Raw genomic sequence first — 15,507 nt, 5'->3', positions numbered from 1 at the left:
AAAAGTGAAATGAAGAAAATATCATGTATTATAATAGAGGTTGAGAAGAAAACGTTGCTTTAAAGCACAAGTGACTTCATTCCTCTAACTTGTTTCGATCTTCAATCCATGCAAGCTTTGAGATTGTATCAGTGCTCATTAGAACAAACTTACAGCCTCTTATGCTTATAAAATTGACCTGCGTCAACCAAATTCAAGTGTCATTAGGCATATACATCTGGAAGTACTGAAACCAACCAAGGTATGTGAAGAGCATATGCCTCTTCACCCTTCAGCCACTCAGCAATCAGGCTCCTTTTTAACCCTCTGTCGTGTCCCGCACGAGGAGGGTTGTGGGGAGGGAGAAGCGTGGTGCAGGGTTAAGAAAAGACAGTAGCCATGAATAGAATGCAAACCGCAGAGCCAAGGGGAACAGTCTCAGGGACTGAACCCCGAATAGGGCCAACGCGTAGTTTTTATTGGTAAACTTCTAAAGAGGTAAAAGATTGTTAATCTCAAGATCTGTGTGTTAGTAGCCTGCTGGCTGTATTTCCGAAAGTTCCCATTGTGTTCCAGCCTGGACTTTGCCTTCACACACACACACACACACACACACACACACACACACACCCCTCCAAGGAATCCATTGAAGGGGATATAATTCCATCGGGCCACAGTTTGCTGAGACTTCCCCTCAAAGGAGCTTTTCCGATATCTCTCCATCGGGCCTCAGTTTGCCGAGGCACTCCCTTGTGAAATCCTGGCAAGACCCCGGGGGGAACAAACTGGTTTGGCAGCTGTAAGGCAAAAACCCTCCTCCAGCTTTTCCTCGAAAACATTTCAAGGAAATTTCCCTGAAAACAGAAAGATAGGTGACTCACTCCCTTGCGTAATGACCAGCAACTCCTAAAAATGAGTAAATTTCGTTTAACAGGCCCCATGTTTCTCACCTATCTGGGGGTTATATCTCAAGAAAATTTAAATTTATACATTATTTGTATAAGTACAGATTTGGAAGAGCATGTTACATGTTCAAATATGTATATGTATATGTGTATGTATATGTATATGTATATGTATACGTGTATATCCATCCAATCTTGGGATCCCATATTCAGATGAGTTTCATCCCTGACATACTTTTGGGGGCACCCATTCATAGATGGCTTTGAATTAATAATTATACAGAAAACTTCTAGACTCTAACGAAGTTATAACATCAGCCAAGGCATTGATTAAATCTTACTGAGAAATTTATGAATTCCTATATACAAGCTTGTAACGTGTAAGCCTAATCTAGAGTTGCTGTAAGAAAATTGACCATCTCTGCCATTAAACAAGACATCTGCATTTGATAGCCAACATAATTTGTCATCCCCAGCAGTAAAAGAAATTTTATTTTGGAATAAATTTCTTGAGTTTCCAGTTCAACACGTTTTCCTCACTAGGTAACAGGCATAAGTGAGAGAATCATCCAGGAGATCTATTATACAACCATTTCATTGATCCATCTCAAGACCAGAAAGATGTCAGGCAACAACCTATACACCAGAAGCCCTTGTGTTAAATATTCCATCCAATGCCCAGCAGTTTTTGAAACACTTTGGCAAGCTAGTGGCTGTAAAGGCTGTTGAACATCTTCCTTATGTTCCCCAGTTGTAAATGTTTCAGACATAAAACAGTAGAATAGGGGAGGAAATCAAAACAGCAAACAAGATAAAGTTAAAGCCATGCTCATCTGCTAGTAAGCCCAAACCCTGTCTCTCTTGGCCCATTTTTGCAAAGTCATATTTATAAATATGACCCACCTCATTTCTAAATCACTGTAGTTCCACCATGTTCTGCTCAGACCATGTGTCATGTGGGAGACCCTGCTCGCTGCGCCGTTTGTCGTGCAGGGTGTCAGGCAGCCTGCGGGGTCTCTGGTCCCGCTCCCCACAAGAGAACGCAGGACATGGTGAGGCCAAAAAGGAACACCCACGGAGCCATAAGTAGGGGAGTCATATCACTATATCCTCTCTGGCGGCATCCGCCTCTCTGCAATCCGCTCTTGTTAGCTCAGCCACTACCTTCTTGCTAGCCCCCTTTTTCTGCTAGCGTAGCCATAGCAGTTATAGTAGTGGCCAACGGCTCACTGCTTACAGCCGACGGCCAACCAGCCACAGCTGATGGCCATCCAATCACAGTTGATGGCCATTTACTACCTGAGCCAGCACCCTTCCACGTGAGGCCGAGAGCCTGGAAACTGCTCTCTGGGGCTCTGTCCCCACACCATGATTCCAGCATCTTTCTGACACCACACTTTTCCCTTTGTCTAAAATGGTTCCCAAGCACAAGGGTTAGCCCCATAACAAATTCTGTAGAACAGCCTCTGTCACATTGAGTAGGACGATGGAAGCATTCTCAGGCCCTCATAAAATGTAGAGTGGGGAGAAGAGTATTATGAGGAATTGGAATTATTCCATTAGGGATGTTTTCAGGGTTTATTCTGTTAGGGATGTTTTCAAAAGCAACATGCTGACATTATTTTTACCTGTAAATCACTTTTTGTGCAAGGGGTTCAGTTTGAGATATCAATCACTGTGGAAGGAAATCAAAATTTATCTTTCACTACAATAAACGTAAATACATACAAAGCTTTCTAACCAAACTTATTGCAAAGTTATGTAATTAACTGTCATGATACTGCAGGAAGTCTACCAAATAGATGATCTATGTTATAAAATATTTGTAATAGTCCACTAAGATACATGATATGTGATTTGTAAATAAATGGTTTGCCTTTCTGGCAAATTAAGTGGGAATTGTGCAGACTTTGATAGTCACAGGACTTCTTCCAGGTATCTTCATCTGTAATTCATTCATCTGTAAAAAGCAAAAGGCTTGTTATTTTATGGGACAACTACCTACTCGGTATATATCCTGAGAACAAAGCAACAATGGACTGAATTGACTACATTTCCTCCTTTCATCTGAATATTTGGTCTCATATAAATATTTCAGTGCAAGGCCATCTCAGAGTTTTGTGTTTTGTTTTGTTTTAACTTTAATAAAGAAAACTTTATTCTTCATTTTTCTGCCATAGCTAATGAAATGTGGCTTTGGGCAATACCTCACCAAGAAAGGATAGGTCAACAATTTTTTGATAACTTAATGAAATACAGAGCCATTTTGACTACCTGTAACCATGACTCTCTACTTGGATTGGTTCCTTTTATTTCTCGTATGTTCGACTCACATTTCTCAAAATACTAAACACCTGATGAAAAGTCTCAAGCATCTTACCTCTTCTCTGTGTGGCACTGAGAGTGTAATTTTGAGGCTCAGGAACAATTACCAGCTTTCTCGTGTCCCACCTTATGACAGTCATCTGCACTGAGATCATAGTGGCCCAGGAATAATATTCTTCTGTGGAAAGCTATCATGTTATTAATAAACAACCGCTCTGCTGATAAATCAATATTTAGCTTCTTATAAGTATGGGAGTGTCATTCTCATTTCGTTCCTGGAAGGCCAAATGCTTGTAATATGGGTTTTGGACTAAAGAAAGTATAATTATAGTGATAGTAATGGAAGTATAAGGTTTTCTGAAATTTGTTCTTTTGCAATATTGTGAAAAGTTTCAAGTGTAGACAACCCAGTTTCCCTCAGACTATGTTTTCCCGAAAATAAGACCTAGCTGGACCATCAGCTCTAATGAGTCTTTTGGAGCAAAAATTAATATAAGACCCAGTATTACAATACATTGTATTATATTACATTGCCCAGTATATTATATTATATTATATTATATTATATTATATTATATTATATTATAATCATTATATTATATTATATTATATTATATTATATTATATTATATTATATTATATTAATACCCGGTCTTATATTATATTAAAATAAGACCAGGTCTTACATTAATTTTTGCTCCAAAAGACACATTAGAGCTAATAGTCCGGCTAGGTCTTATTTTCGGGGAAACATGGGAATTGTTTCAGATATCCTAGTGTAGCTTCTGGGTTTTTTGGTAATTGAGTTGTATGCTCCCCTTTATGGAGAGCCATTATTGATTCCATATCAGTTGGAATGATGGCTACAGCAGAAAGATCAGATTCACCCTTCCTTGTTAAGTTCTGTTCTTGGGACCAACAGAATTCGTTTCTGCTGTCACTAGTCATTTAGCACATAGTGCCAATTTCATAAACATGATCTGCTGCATTCATTCTATGTTTTCTTTTAATATCTTCAGCCCTTTTTCTCCTCCACTTTCCTCCTTTCCCTTTTTATGATGCCTTCTTAAGAAATTGTCTCTTATTTTATGCCTTAAATCATTACACCTATAGATGGTTCCCAAGTAAGTGTTTCCATCCTAACTTCTCTAAGGAGTTTCCCACCCTTATTTCAACAGCCTACTGGACATCGTCACCAAGATTTTCTTCAAGCCCCTCAAATCCAACAGATCCAAAATCGAATACATCTTTGCCCCCTAAGTCAGGGTCTCTTCCAGACTGTCCCCCTCATCCCAATCACTAGGTATCAAACCCGGCCTTTATCTTTTACCCTTCCTTCTCTCTTGTTTTCTACAACCAGCTGCCCAGTTCTATTGATTCTGCCTGTGTGATCTGCCCATTCCACTCCTTTGTGCATCGCCGGAACCATGTTCCAGTTCTTCATTAGCCTATATCTGTGCTATAGCCCTCCTATCCTAAATGGTTTGCCCATCTCCTGCCTCTCTTACCCACAATCCATCCTATACACTACAAGCAGATCGCTTCCATTACTCTGATCCTCAGAAACCTGCTCCCACGGATCAAGTCCATGCACGACAGTTCAGCGTCTCTACCACTTTACCCAGGGCTACAGGTCAGTCCTTCCTTTCCCCTTTATACACTCTATGCTCTGCTCAAATCAAGCTATTGGTGATTGTTCCAGATGGGCTTTCCTGAGAAGCAGACTCCGAGGCAGAGTTCCGTGGCAGGATAAACATTAGGAGGCGCTTTCCCACAGCTATGGAAGGAGAGGGGAGAAAGCTGGATCAGGCAGAGGGAGATGAGCGTCCACCAGGGACCAGCAAAGGCAAAGCTTTTGGAGCTGGTCTGGCCCTGAGAGCTGTCCTGAGTGGGGGTGAGAAGACTGGGCCTTGATAACCCCACACTGATCCATCATTGGATGTAGGCTACTTTGAGGAGGGCAGTTTTCTTTACTAGAGGCAGTCCCCAAAAGGGTCAACAGTAGATGTCCATCTTCCAGCGGCATTCCCAACACACAGAGGAAAACCCTTTAAAATCCCTTTATTCCTCAAACTGGATCTGAACAGTGCTTCACAAATCCACCTGGGATCCCCATCTACCTTCATAATCCCCCCATGGGCACTTCTCCATAAGCTTGGAGCAGGCTGCTAGCTGTCTCTCAATGCCCCTTTCTAATCTTTTTCTTTAGTAATAATACCACCTCCTACTACATTTTCTAGTCTCCTTTGCAACCAGGTGTGGCTACATGACTAAGTTTTAACCAATGCCTGTGATAAAAAGTGATATATGCAACTGCCAGATTGGTATCCAGAGGAACGGGTAGGTCTCCTCCTTTCCTCCTGTTTTCTGGAAGGCAGAGTGATGGAAGCTGGAGAAGAAAATTTGTTCCATGAGGCAGAATCTGTCTGCTAAGGTTTACACAGCAAGAAGATGGTGGGTGTGAAGAGACACCATATCAGCTCTGGACTGCTCATGCAAGGGAGAAAAACTTCTCTCTTATTTAAGCCACTGGTATTTCAGTCTTTGTTATTTCAACTAAACTTGTACCTCTTACCTAGTTCAAGCTGCAACACTTTCCTCCCAATTTTCATACGTCCATAATTCACCAATTGTTCAGATACCAATTCAAATGCTCCCTCATCCAGAGTATTTTGTTGATATCTCCCTATACCCCTAAAGCAGGAAGTAGTTTTTTTGTCTGTTGATCTTTCATAATAGTTTATCTGTGTTTCCTTTACCTAGTATGACATTTTCATCATAAGTGGTCATTCTTTCCCTATTTCTTAGCTCCTCCACAAGATTATAAATATCCTTTGGAGCCAAATCTGGATATCGTATTTTCTGACGTACCATATCTAGCAAAGATCTTTTATTTAGTAGATGATTGTATTACTTGTTGACTCAATGAAGTTCTTTTTAATATGGGATTGAAAATAGCATTCCTGTAATTTTTTTCTCATCGGTTTTGTAACAGAACACAATTTCACTCATCAGAGATAACAACAAAATCCCATTTCTTCTCTCCCTTAACATCCTGCAGATATTTCAAGCTGGTTAACGTATCCCCTCTGGAATATGTTAAGTGGAGTGTCACAGAAATAGATTTTCAGCCTTTTCTTGCTATTCTCTCTCTCTCTCTTCACATCTAACAAAAGGTTAGGATTTGCATTCAGAGAGTCAAGTTTTTACAGTACAGATCTTCTAAACATGGACACTCCCTGTCTCCTAGTGGTGGCCACAAGTAATTGTTCCAGCAGTACTGGTAGCAGAATCAGCACGTAAATGTGGGCAGCAAATGTTTCTCTCCAAGGATCTACTGTTTGTACCCCACTGCTCAATTGTTGTTGTTTTTTTCATATATGCTATGTTCTTTGTTCTCCTGGGTTCAGAAAAGGATCCAGAATTGGACTATCTGCTTCCTGTACATGGCCTCACTACTTAGTGCAATGGTGAGCTCAAGGAAGGTGTTAAACCTTTTCAACTTTGAATTTTTTCAACTGTGAAATGAGAACATAAGAGGGACAGTGAAGTGATGTGATTAGAGCATGGACTCTGGAGCCTAAAATACCTGGGGTTTCATCCAAGCTCCACCACTCACAGGAGCTCCCACAGTCTCTGTGCATTCCTAGAAAATTGTGGAAGGATCAGGAAAGACTTTGTAAAGGTGACACTTGGGGATGCATAGGAATTTGACTGGAGCTCTGAAAGAAAGAGGAAGTCTTCCCAGCCAAGGAAACAAGCTGAGCCAAGGTCGAGAGGCTAGAAAGTACTTCTTCGCCCTAATGATCCGACTGCCACGTACATTTCTAGAGCCAGTAGATCATAGAACATGGTACATAGGACACACACACACACACACAAATGAGCAGGGGAATGGAAACACAGATCCTAAGAGAGACACATTTGCTGCCTACCTTTGTGGGCTCGCTCTGTGGTGGTGGGAAAAAACAAAATAAAGGTTCAAGAAATTAACAAAGTATTAATGGAGGTTATATTTTGGTGATTAGATTTATAGTGGTTTTAATTTTCTTTAAAGTTTTGGTTTTCAAATTTTCTGCAATAAACATGTAAATTTTCATTATTAATCAACCCCTCCCCCAATTTTTAAAAATTAACTTGTTTTTTTCCTACTGGATTTTTCAGCTTCTGCATTTCTTTGCTCAAGAACACTTTCTTTATTTCCCTGGATCCAGAAAACTATGTAGGGACCTCTGGATTAGCTGGATTGGCTGACTCATCTCTATATCCGATTGGCCTTGAGAGTCCAAGACTGAAAGACTGTTTTAAGATTTGTGCAAATCTAGTCAGGTACTTCTGGTTGCCAGGTAGCAGACATCTATAATCAACCACAGCACTCTCTCTGACTGATGGTCGACATGGCGTAGGAGCCAGGCTACCACTAAGCTGCCTCAGGGAGCATTGAGACCAGCCTCTGGGAGCACTGAGGCATGAGCGTTGACAAAGCCTATTTGCCAGCTCAGGATTTGTTCTCCCACAATTGAGCACATCTGAATAAATTTAGCACACAAAGCATCACCAAAAGGCCATGATTTGAGTGAGGCTGCCTTGGATACTCGATGGTTTTCAGTGTCTGCTCCTCGTCCACACAAAATAACACTAAGTCAGCTTTGTAATGGCAACTCAGACAAATGCCTCCATGATTCTTCACGTGGCCACCGGCCTGGGAGCAAGGCTACATCTGCAAACCCACTGAAGCTATCAGACGATTCCAGGGGGCCCCACATGACAATGTCTCATTAATTTATGCAGGAGTGCCATACTAGGATTTAATCCTCCACAAAGATACGTTCTGCCATGATCCACAGTGTTTTTAAAATATGAATTGGCTGCACCATTTTCAAAACAGGAAACATTATACCCAAATTTGGGTTTCTGGCTTCTCCAGAAAAATAAATAGAAAAAAGTGATAGAAGGGCCCAAGTTTCCACAACTATCGGCTGGAGCCAAACACAGAGTGTGTGCTCTCCATCTCAGCTCCGTCTCCTTCACCTCTCTTGTCTCCTGCACTGCGCTATTCTGCTCATTTGGGTAGTTGGCTTCTGTAGACATTAGGGTTTGTCACCCTTGCTTTCTAGCCATTTCACCGACATAGGAAAAGCAGCTTAAGCCTACCGATCCTGTCCATTCGCTATTTCTATGGGAGCAACAATGACTCTGCAAATCTGTGTTGCTGCAGAACAGAGGCCTCCGTGATGGCACTTACCATCCAAGTCACCCTTTTCTGTCTTCACCCTGAGACCTGGCCTGACGTAGCAAGGAGCTCTGCCGCAAGCTCATTTACCTCCTGAGGGCTGGAAGCTATTTCCAGCTCTGAAGACATCTGAAGAACTCTTGATATACTCCTGATCGTTTCGTTTAGGCTGAAGCTGTTGTTTTGCTTTGCCTTGCTTCGCCTTGTTTTTGGAGGACCGGTCGATTCACTCAGCTTATTTGGCTTTCAGGGATCATCACAGTCAGATAAATGTTCCATAAAGGGGGACTCTGTGGGGTCACAAGTGCAGTGTTTGCAGCCACACCAGGGCAAGTGTGCGCGCTCAGGCAATCAGCTGGCAAAGGGGCAGCAGCAGATCTCAGCAGGACAGCTACCTTGAGGTAATGAGGGATCATGGCATTTCCTGTCTCTCCAGAAGTCACGTATGTGGCCTAGCACTTGTTCTAGTCAGGGAGCCAGACGTGCTGGTGAGCCTTTGAAAAGACTGAGGGATAGTAGGCAAGTTTCTCTCCAAAGCATAAGACAAACACTAACTGTAGTGGACCGGAAGTGCAGCTGCCCTTGGAAAAATGATTTTGACCCTTCATTAATTGAAGGACTTACTAAATGATGCTTTAAAAGTATTTATGGTTCTTAGCCACCCCTTCACTCCAGACTGAAATGAGTTAGGGATCTGTATGTTAAGAAAATATTCAAGATTTATGGGTATGGCCAAAAAGCCCTCTTTATTATCACAGACAGCTCCAAACATTTAAAACTGATCCACAATGAGCATGTCAGTAGGAAAATATCTAAAACGATAAGCTTCTGATGGATAGCCTTATAGGAATTATCTTCACACAAGCAAAGCAATCCAGATATCCGATGTAGAAAGTTAGACTGAACATTACAGGTTGTTCTTCCAAAGCATCTATGAATGTACTTCTACCAAGCAAAATGAGCCCTGGTTAAACATAACGATGAGTCATCACCATATTACGTCCAACTGCACAGCCTTTTGCCCAAATGGCACCTCCTCTGTGAAACCCTTCTTGATATCAAGGACACGGATAGCATCTCTCTCTCCTCTCTTCTCCTGAGGCACCTAATACTTAGGTCTATTAGGACACTTATCACGTGGTATTTACATGTTGCATCACTCACAAGATTTAGAGCAAATGGTTGTGTCCTTGAGACCTGGCACAGTACTCTACGATTTTTATAGATCAAGTGTTTGTGAAAAGTAGGAAGGAAAAAAAGAGAGAGATGGAAGAAAACACAGGGCAGATGGATCGTACACTTAGCACCACTTACCCCAAGGGGCTGAGCTCTTCTTCCTGGGCCTTGGCTCACATTGCTTTCTGTGCCTTGAATGTTTTTCCCACTTTATTAGATTAGTGAACTCTTCTCATCTATCAAGATAGTTCAAAACTCACTTCTTTTAGGAGGCCTTCCTGCATCCCTCTCCCACCTGCCCCACCTAAATTCTTTTTATTCCCGTTCACAATTTCATTGATCACATTTATCACATGTATCTCCCTGCTAAACTGTGAGCAACTTTAGGCCTAGAATTTTCTTTTGTTCCTTAAATTCCTAGGAGTTGTTCCTGACATAGAGGCTTAATAAATATTTGTTGAATGAATAAGTTAATGGGTAGCAGTCCCTAACCTTTGCACATTAACCTAAAAGGTGCTTATCTTAAATTTTAAAAGTTACTTAGGAATTACATCATGAGCAAATGGATTATCTACTTAAATACTCACATCTAAGTTTTAACTCTAGCACTGCTCTTCTATTATCTAGGGAGTTTTTGGTTTCTGGGTCACCCTTCTCAGTCAGTTACCCAGGGAGCATAGAGTAGAACTCATTTTCAATGTCAACCTCAAAAAACAGAATGATTTAAAGGAAAACCTATCAGATAATTATTTTAAAGTCAAACATAAATAATTCGAATATGCTTTCTTAGTTAAAGTATAAGATTCATGTTATTTTTACGTGTTTCTGCATTTCTTTTGTTACATGAAATGACACAGAAACCAACAAATTACGGTGAATGGAACATAAAATTTACATTGACATTATTCAGATCTGAGTAGAAAAGGCTCTTTGAGAAAAACTTCAACTTGAGTGACTGTGAGAGGATAAGACCGTTGAAGGCTAGAAAAATAAACAAGGCTGGGGTCATGAAAGGCAGGCAAAAGTTTAAGTCACAGTAAATTTAGACTTTATCCCTATAGACCAGGGGTGTCCAAACTGCGGCCCCGCAGGTCAACTGCGGCCCGCGATCCACTTTTAATTGGCCCGCAGCAAATTCCGAAAATATATTTAGTTTACTTAAATAAACCAGGTGAGGCAATACGTGCTTCACCTCGAGTGAGCGGCCTGGCTGTTTGTGTATTTTACCGCATATGGCCCTTGGTGAAAAACGTTGAAAAAAGTTTGGACACCCCTGCTCTGGACAATGAAGAGCCCTGCAAACTTTCATCAGAGGAATGATGCAGCCCGATTAGCTTCTGTGTCAGTGCAGTAGATGTGTGAGATACGTGTGGCTGTGATGCCCACCCACAGCACGGCAGTGAGGATGGACAGGAGACATACTGGACGACATTCATGAAGAAGGATTATCATTGGATGACCAATTCTACATGAGGCGTTAGGAAATCTATTCCTTCAAATGTTTTCAATAACACAATTCAAATACCCAATAATTCTATTTTATTGACAGCTTGATTGTCAATTTGGTACCAGGTCAAAAGTGTAGATGTTATTACTAGCAACCCTCTTTACACTCAGAAGCGACACTAAAGAAAAAAAATGATAATGGTTTGATTCTAAGGTGGAGGTTTTTTGTTGTTTTTGTTTTGTTTTGTTTGTTTTCTGACTTATAAGAAGCAAATCATTTCCAATACATCCAATGAAACTGAATCCTAATCAGGAATATAAATCAGAGATTTTATTTTGCTCCGTTGACTGCTTAAATTTTCAGGGAGCCTTTGATTGAGAGACCTGTGCTAAAACTCTTGGTGATATCAGGCGCATGGCCATTTATTCAACAATACAAGAGAATACAGAAAAAGAGTTTATGAAAAATGATCAAAGTATAAAGCTACAACATTTATGTTAACAAAAGTTTTAATACACACTTGACTAAAAGATGCTTACAATGAGTACTGAACCTCCCTTCGTAGGCAGCCAACAAGATTATGAATGAATTTATTAACTTCAAACAAAACTTCAGGTTGTGCATTTAAAAAATTACAAACCATTTAAAAATGAAAATCAACAATGGAAGCAACAATGACTATAAAATATGATGGGATGACTTTAAAGAAAGGGTTCAAGTATTGTTTGTAAAGTTCTTCAGACACTAGTCTTTGAAAAGTTTGTGCATTGCCCATCTTTGCATAGTAAAAAAAACAAAAACAAAAAATACACATACCACGTGGTGAAACTCCACAGCTCTATGTGATTCATGTTTCATAACATGCACCTATGTGTACTGCTCATTTATCTAATAGGAGTAGCTCGAGTTCGGTGGGCTCATGCAGTATCCCAGGTGAGCGATGAAGTTAGCGCACAGCTCATCCATGTGTCGTTACTCAATGCAGCAAAAGTATAGCGGGTGAAATGGGAACTTGTCATCACTTAACACTAACTCTTGTTGGGTAACATTAAACGGTGATATACTTGTGCTTTGAGCTCAAATTAATAAGAAGGAGTATTCACATTACAAAAATCAGCAAATGAATGGCAAGTGCAAGAGAAATGACAGCAAAGAGTTTGCAACTACATAACCTAATATCCAAAATAATTATAATCCACTGTTTACGATTGGTATGGTTGCATTATCGTTCATATTCATACACACATAGCTTAAAGCTCGTGTATTTTACATATACACACATAATTTAACATTGGAGCATAGGTTTGATTACCTATGAAAGTGCCAGTGTAACAAAAAGTTACATTGACATTTGCCATATATGTACATAATATTTGGGGACCACTGTGGTCTGATTTAAAACATAACATCGCACGTTTACAATGTTGTTTGTGAAATGCTCAAAAGTTAATTAATAAAGATTTAACTTGTTTTGTAACCACCATGGTTTTGTTTCTATTAAGTCACCTTGGTGCCTCTGGAAGAGCAATAAAATGTACATGGTGTGCTCAGCAGTGGCTTAGAATCCACTAGTGAGTAGGATCCAGCAACAGAGTAACGTAAATAATGCAGTGACAGGAAGTGATGCTGAGTAATCTGCGTTTCCTCCGGGCTGAAAGAGCTGCTGCCACCAGGTGAGGGATACAACTTGAGTCTTACACCTTGTGGAGAGCCTCGTTATTATAACATAAACATACAGCTAGTTCTAGAGAAAGACTGCATACCTGTGTAGCACCTAGTACTCAGAAAGCAGTAACAGGGTTAAGATGTTAGATTATGGTCTATTGTAGCATACAGAAATTAAGGTTTCTGCTCTACGACTGTGATACGTCCACAATGAAAGATATATGGGGGGAAACCCCACTGTTTTAAGCAGTACATTTTTAGGACATAATCCTTTCCAAAGTCAAAGCCAAAGTTGTGAGACTAGCGTCATAAATCTTGCTGAAAAGAACTGAACACTAAATCTAGCCACTGATTTGGTTGTCACAAAGTGAATAGTACAAGTGTCCTGTTTCTAAAAAGTGGACATTAGAAAAGCACGGGCTCTTTGGGGACCTTCAGGAAAGCTCGTCTCTAGAGGGATGCTCACTGAATGGATCGTGTACAAGTTTTTACGTTCCAAACAAAGCGAGGACCAAATTTCTTTATTAACATACATGATTCACACTTGAAAGGAATCGATCATGACCATGTTCATGGAAGAAGAAACCTCAGTGAAAGTGAAATAAACTCAGAGGGACTTGGGAAGCCAAATTACACCTGCAAATCTGCCTGGAGGGAAAAGAAGGTGACTTTGTATCTAGCAGAATCCCAGTGTATTCCAGGGCAACATTCCACAGACCAGCAACACACTGAGGGCCAAACGAGGTTTGCTAAAAACACAACACACAGAATTAGAGACTATTACAACAGTGTTCACAAGAAGGTAATTGCTGTTTCTGTCTCCATGACCAATTTTACAGTGGGGTTCTACCATATTTTTTTTGAGGCAGGAAGATGAAGCACGAATGACATATTGACAATAATAGATATGAATACAATGGAAAGCTCAACTTTTTTTCTAAGCTTTCAACATTGAAAAAAAATTTTGATTTAAGGCTTTAAGTTTATCCTCCTTTCACATTAAAGACAGGGAAAGAAAATTGTCAAAACCAAAAACTAAAATCATGAGCTTGGCACTTCTGTGATTAATTTGAGAGGGTGTCTACTTTCTTACATTATATACATACGTCTATAATGACATCAAAAAAATTTAGAGACTTATCAGTACATATATTTGCACTTACATCATTTTTGTGTTTTTAACATGGGTTATTTTGTTGTTTTGTTTCCCCCCTCCACCTTGTTTATTTTTTGGTTTCGAGCATTTCATTTTTAAATTGAACGTGTTTTGTGCAGCGACTCCCTTCATCTATGGCTACATGTCTTTTTTAAGCAAGCCCAACAATCATTGAACATGTTACAAGAGAGAAGAACAGAGACAGAAAACGAAATAGAGACAAGAAACCAAATGGATGGGGAGCAAACAAACTCAAGTTTACAGAGAACCTTTACAAGAAAAATATTTCAATACAGACAAGTGAAAATGATGTGTCAAAATCTCTTATTTCCATATTTACATTTATAAAAGGACTATACAATAGCATCATCGCTCAGATTCCAGCTCCCATTTCCAAAGGATGCTCGGTCCAGGAGAAAAGACAATGGGAAAGTGAATCAACAAGAGCAGGGATCTCTGGAGTTCCTCGTGGCCTGGTCTAGCCCAGGAGGTGGGGGCCAGGCAGCTTCCTTGCGTTCATCTGTCATCGTCATCTTAGGAATTCAATTGTAGGTTTTGCTGCGGATTGGCTTGCTAGCTGCTTGTTGTATATATGCCATGCAGATTTTACCCTTTCGAAAATTAGATCTTCATGCCACTGGAGTGTGTCATTGGTAGGAAAAGGAAAAAAAAAAAAGAAAAAAGAAAACCATGCCAAATCATTGAGAAGGTATTAAGTGCCAGCACGCTGAGGAAGGGGAAAAAAATATCATTTGCTATTTTAATGGTTCTTTTATTGCACTTAATTTTTGTTGTTGTTCCTTCTTCCTTTAGTTAGGAAAAGAAAAAAAAGATTCTGAAATAGTTCTTTTTATAACATTGTCTTTTGCCGCTTTTTTTTGACGTGTGGTGGGAGGAGTTCTTTGAAATTATTTCCAAAAAGGACAGTTTTCTTTGACCTCATCCCTATCACCCCAACTTTAGTTCTGTCGTCATCACCACTCAGTGTTCTGGTTTACGGATTTAATAGTTCTGGCAACGTTGCTACAAGTATGTCATACCCAGGTCCAACAGCAAGAGGCACCGTTTCTCCAGTGCGGCGGGTTCAGATGGGGCCTTGTTGACTAGGATCGAACCTCCTCTTCTTGACATTTCTTCCAGAGTGCGTCAAAAGAAGATGGAAGCAGAGGAGGAAAATATCCACAATATTAATCAGATCATGATGAGAAAAGGGTGATGATAATGACAACAACACTAGTTCCAGAGCAAAGTAATCAACTCACACTGAGGCAGGTTTCCCAAAATAGCTTGAAATCGAAACACACACGAGCTCACACTTGTGAAGGTCGTGACAGCATCTCCACTAGACTATACCCATTCAAGACCAAAAGAAGCTTCAAGTTGTTCATGTTAAATCACTAGAAGCCTCAGCAGCCCAATGTGTCTCTTATTTCAGATGTAATTGACATGGCTAATTGTAAGGAGATGAAAATTTTTATAGGGAGCAGGCTGTTAGAACTAAGAAAAACTTTGAAGGGCTTGTAGCTGCTTCCTTGCAAGACTGAGACTTCTGTATCAGTGGGTCAGCCTTTGCCAAGATGGCAGAAAGCCTTGTTGTACTCAGTTATCTTGCTGCCTTTGC

At 40.3% G+C, this 15,507-nt stretch overlaps 1 protein-coding gene across 4 annotated transcripts in view; it reads right to left on the bottom strand.

Moving 5' to 3' along the window:
• Positions 1-2,821: 2,821 nt before the first annotated feature.
• ADAM23 (ADAM metallopeptidase domain 23) overlaps positions 2,822-15,507 on the bottom strand; it is a 154,229-nt gene continuing 141,543 nt past the window's right edge. Inside the window, exon 25 of one of the 4 annotated variants that reach the window (XM_074340983.1) lies at positions 2,822-2,844. In XM_074340983.1, coding sequence (XP_074197084.1) covers positions 2,837-2,844 — 8 coding nt within the window. In that variant the 3' untranslated portion in view covers positions 2,822-2,836. Of the gene's footprint in view, positions 2,845-11,373; positions 15,020-15,507 lie in introns of those variants that run through there. The other 3 variants (XM_019726899.2, XM_019726901.2, XM_019726900.2) reach the window with 3 other exon arrangements.

The sequence above is a fragment of the Rhinolophus sinicus genome, linkage group LG01, assembly GCF_036562045.2.
Source record: "Rhinolophus sinicus isolate RSC01 linkage group LG01, ASM3656204v1, whole genome shotgun sequence".
Taxonomy (NCBI): Eukaryota; Metazoa; Chordata; class Mammalia; order Chiroptera; family Rhinolophidae; genus Rhinolophus; species Rhinolophus sinicus.
Note: the sequence above shows the minus strand (reverse complement) of the source record. Positions and strands in the feature narration are given on the sequence as shown.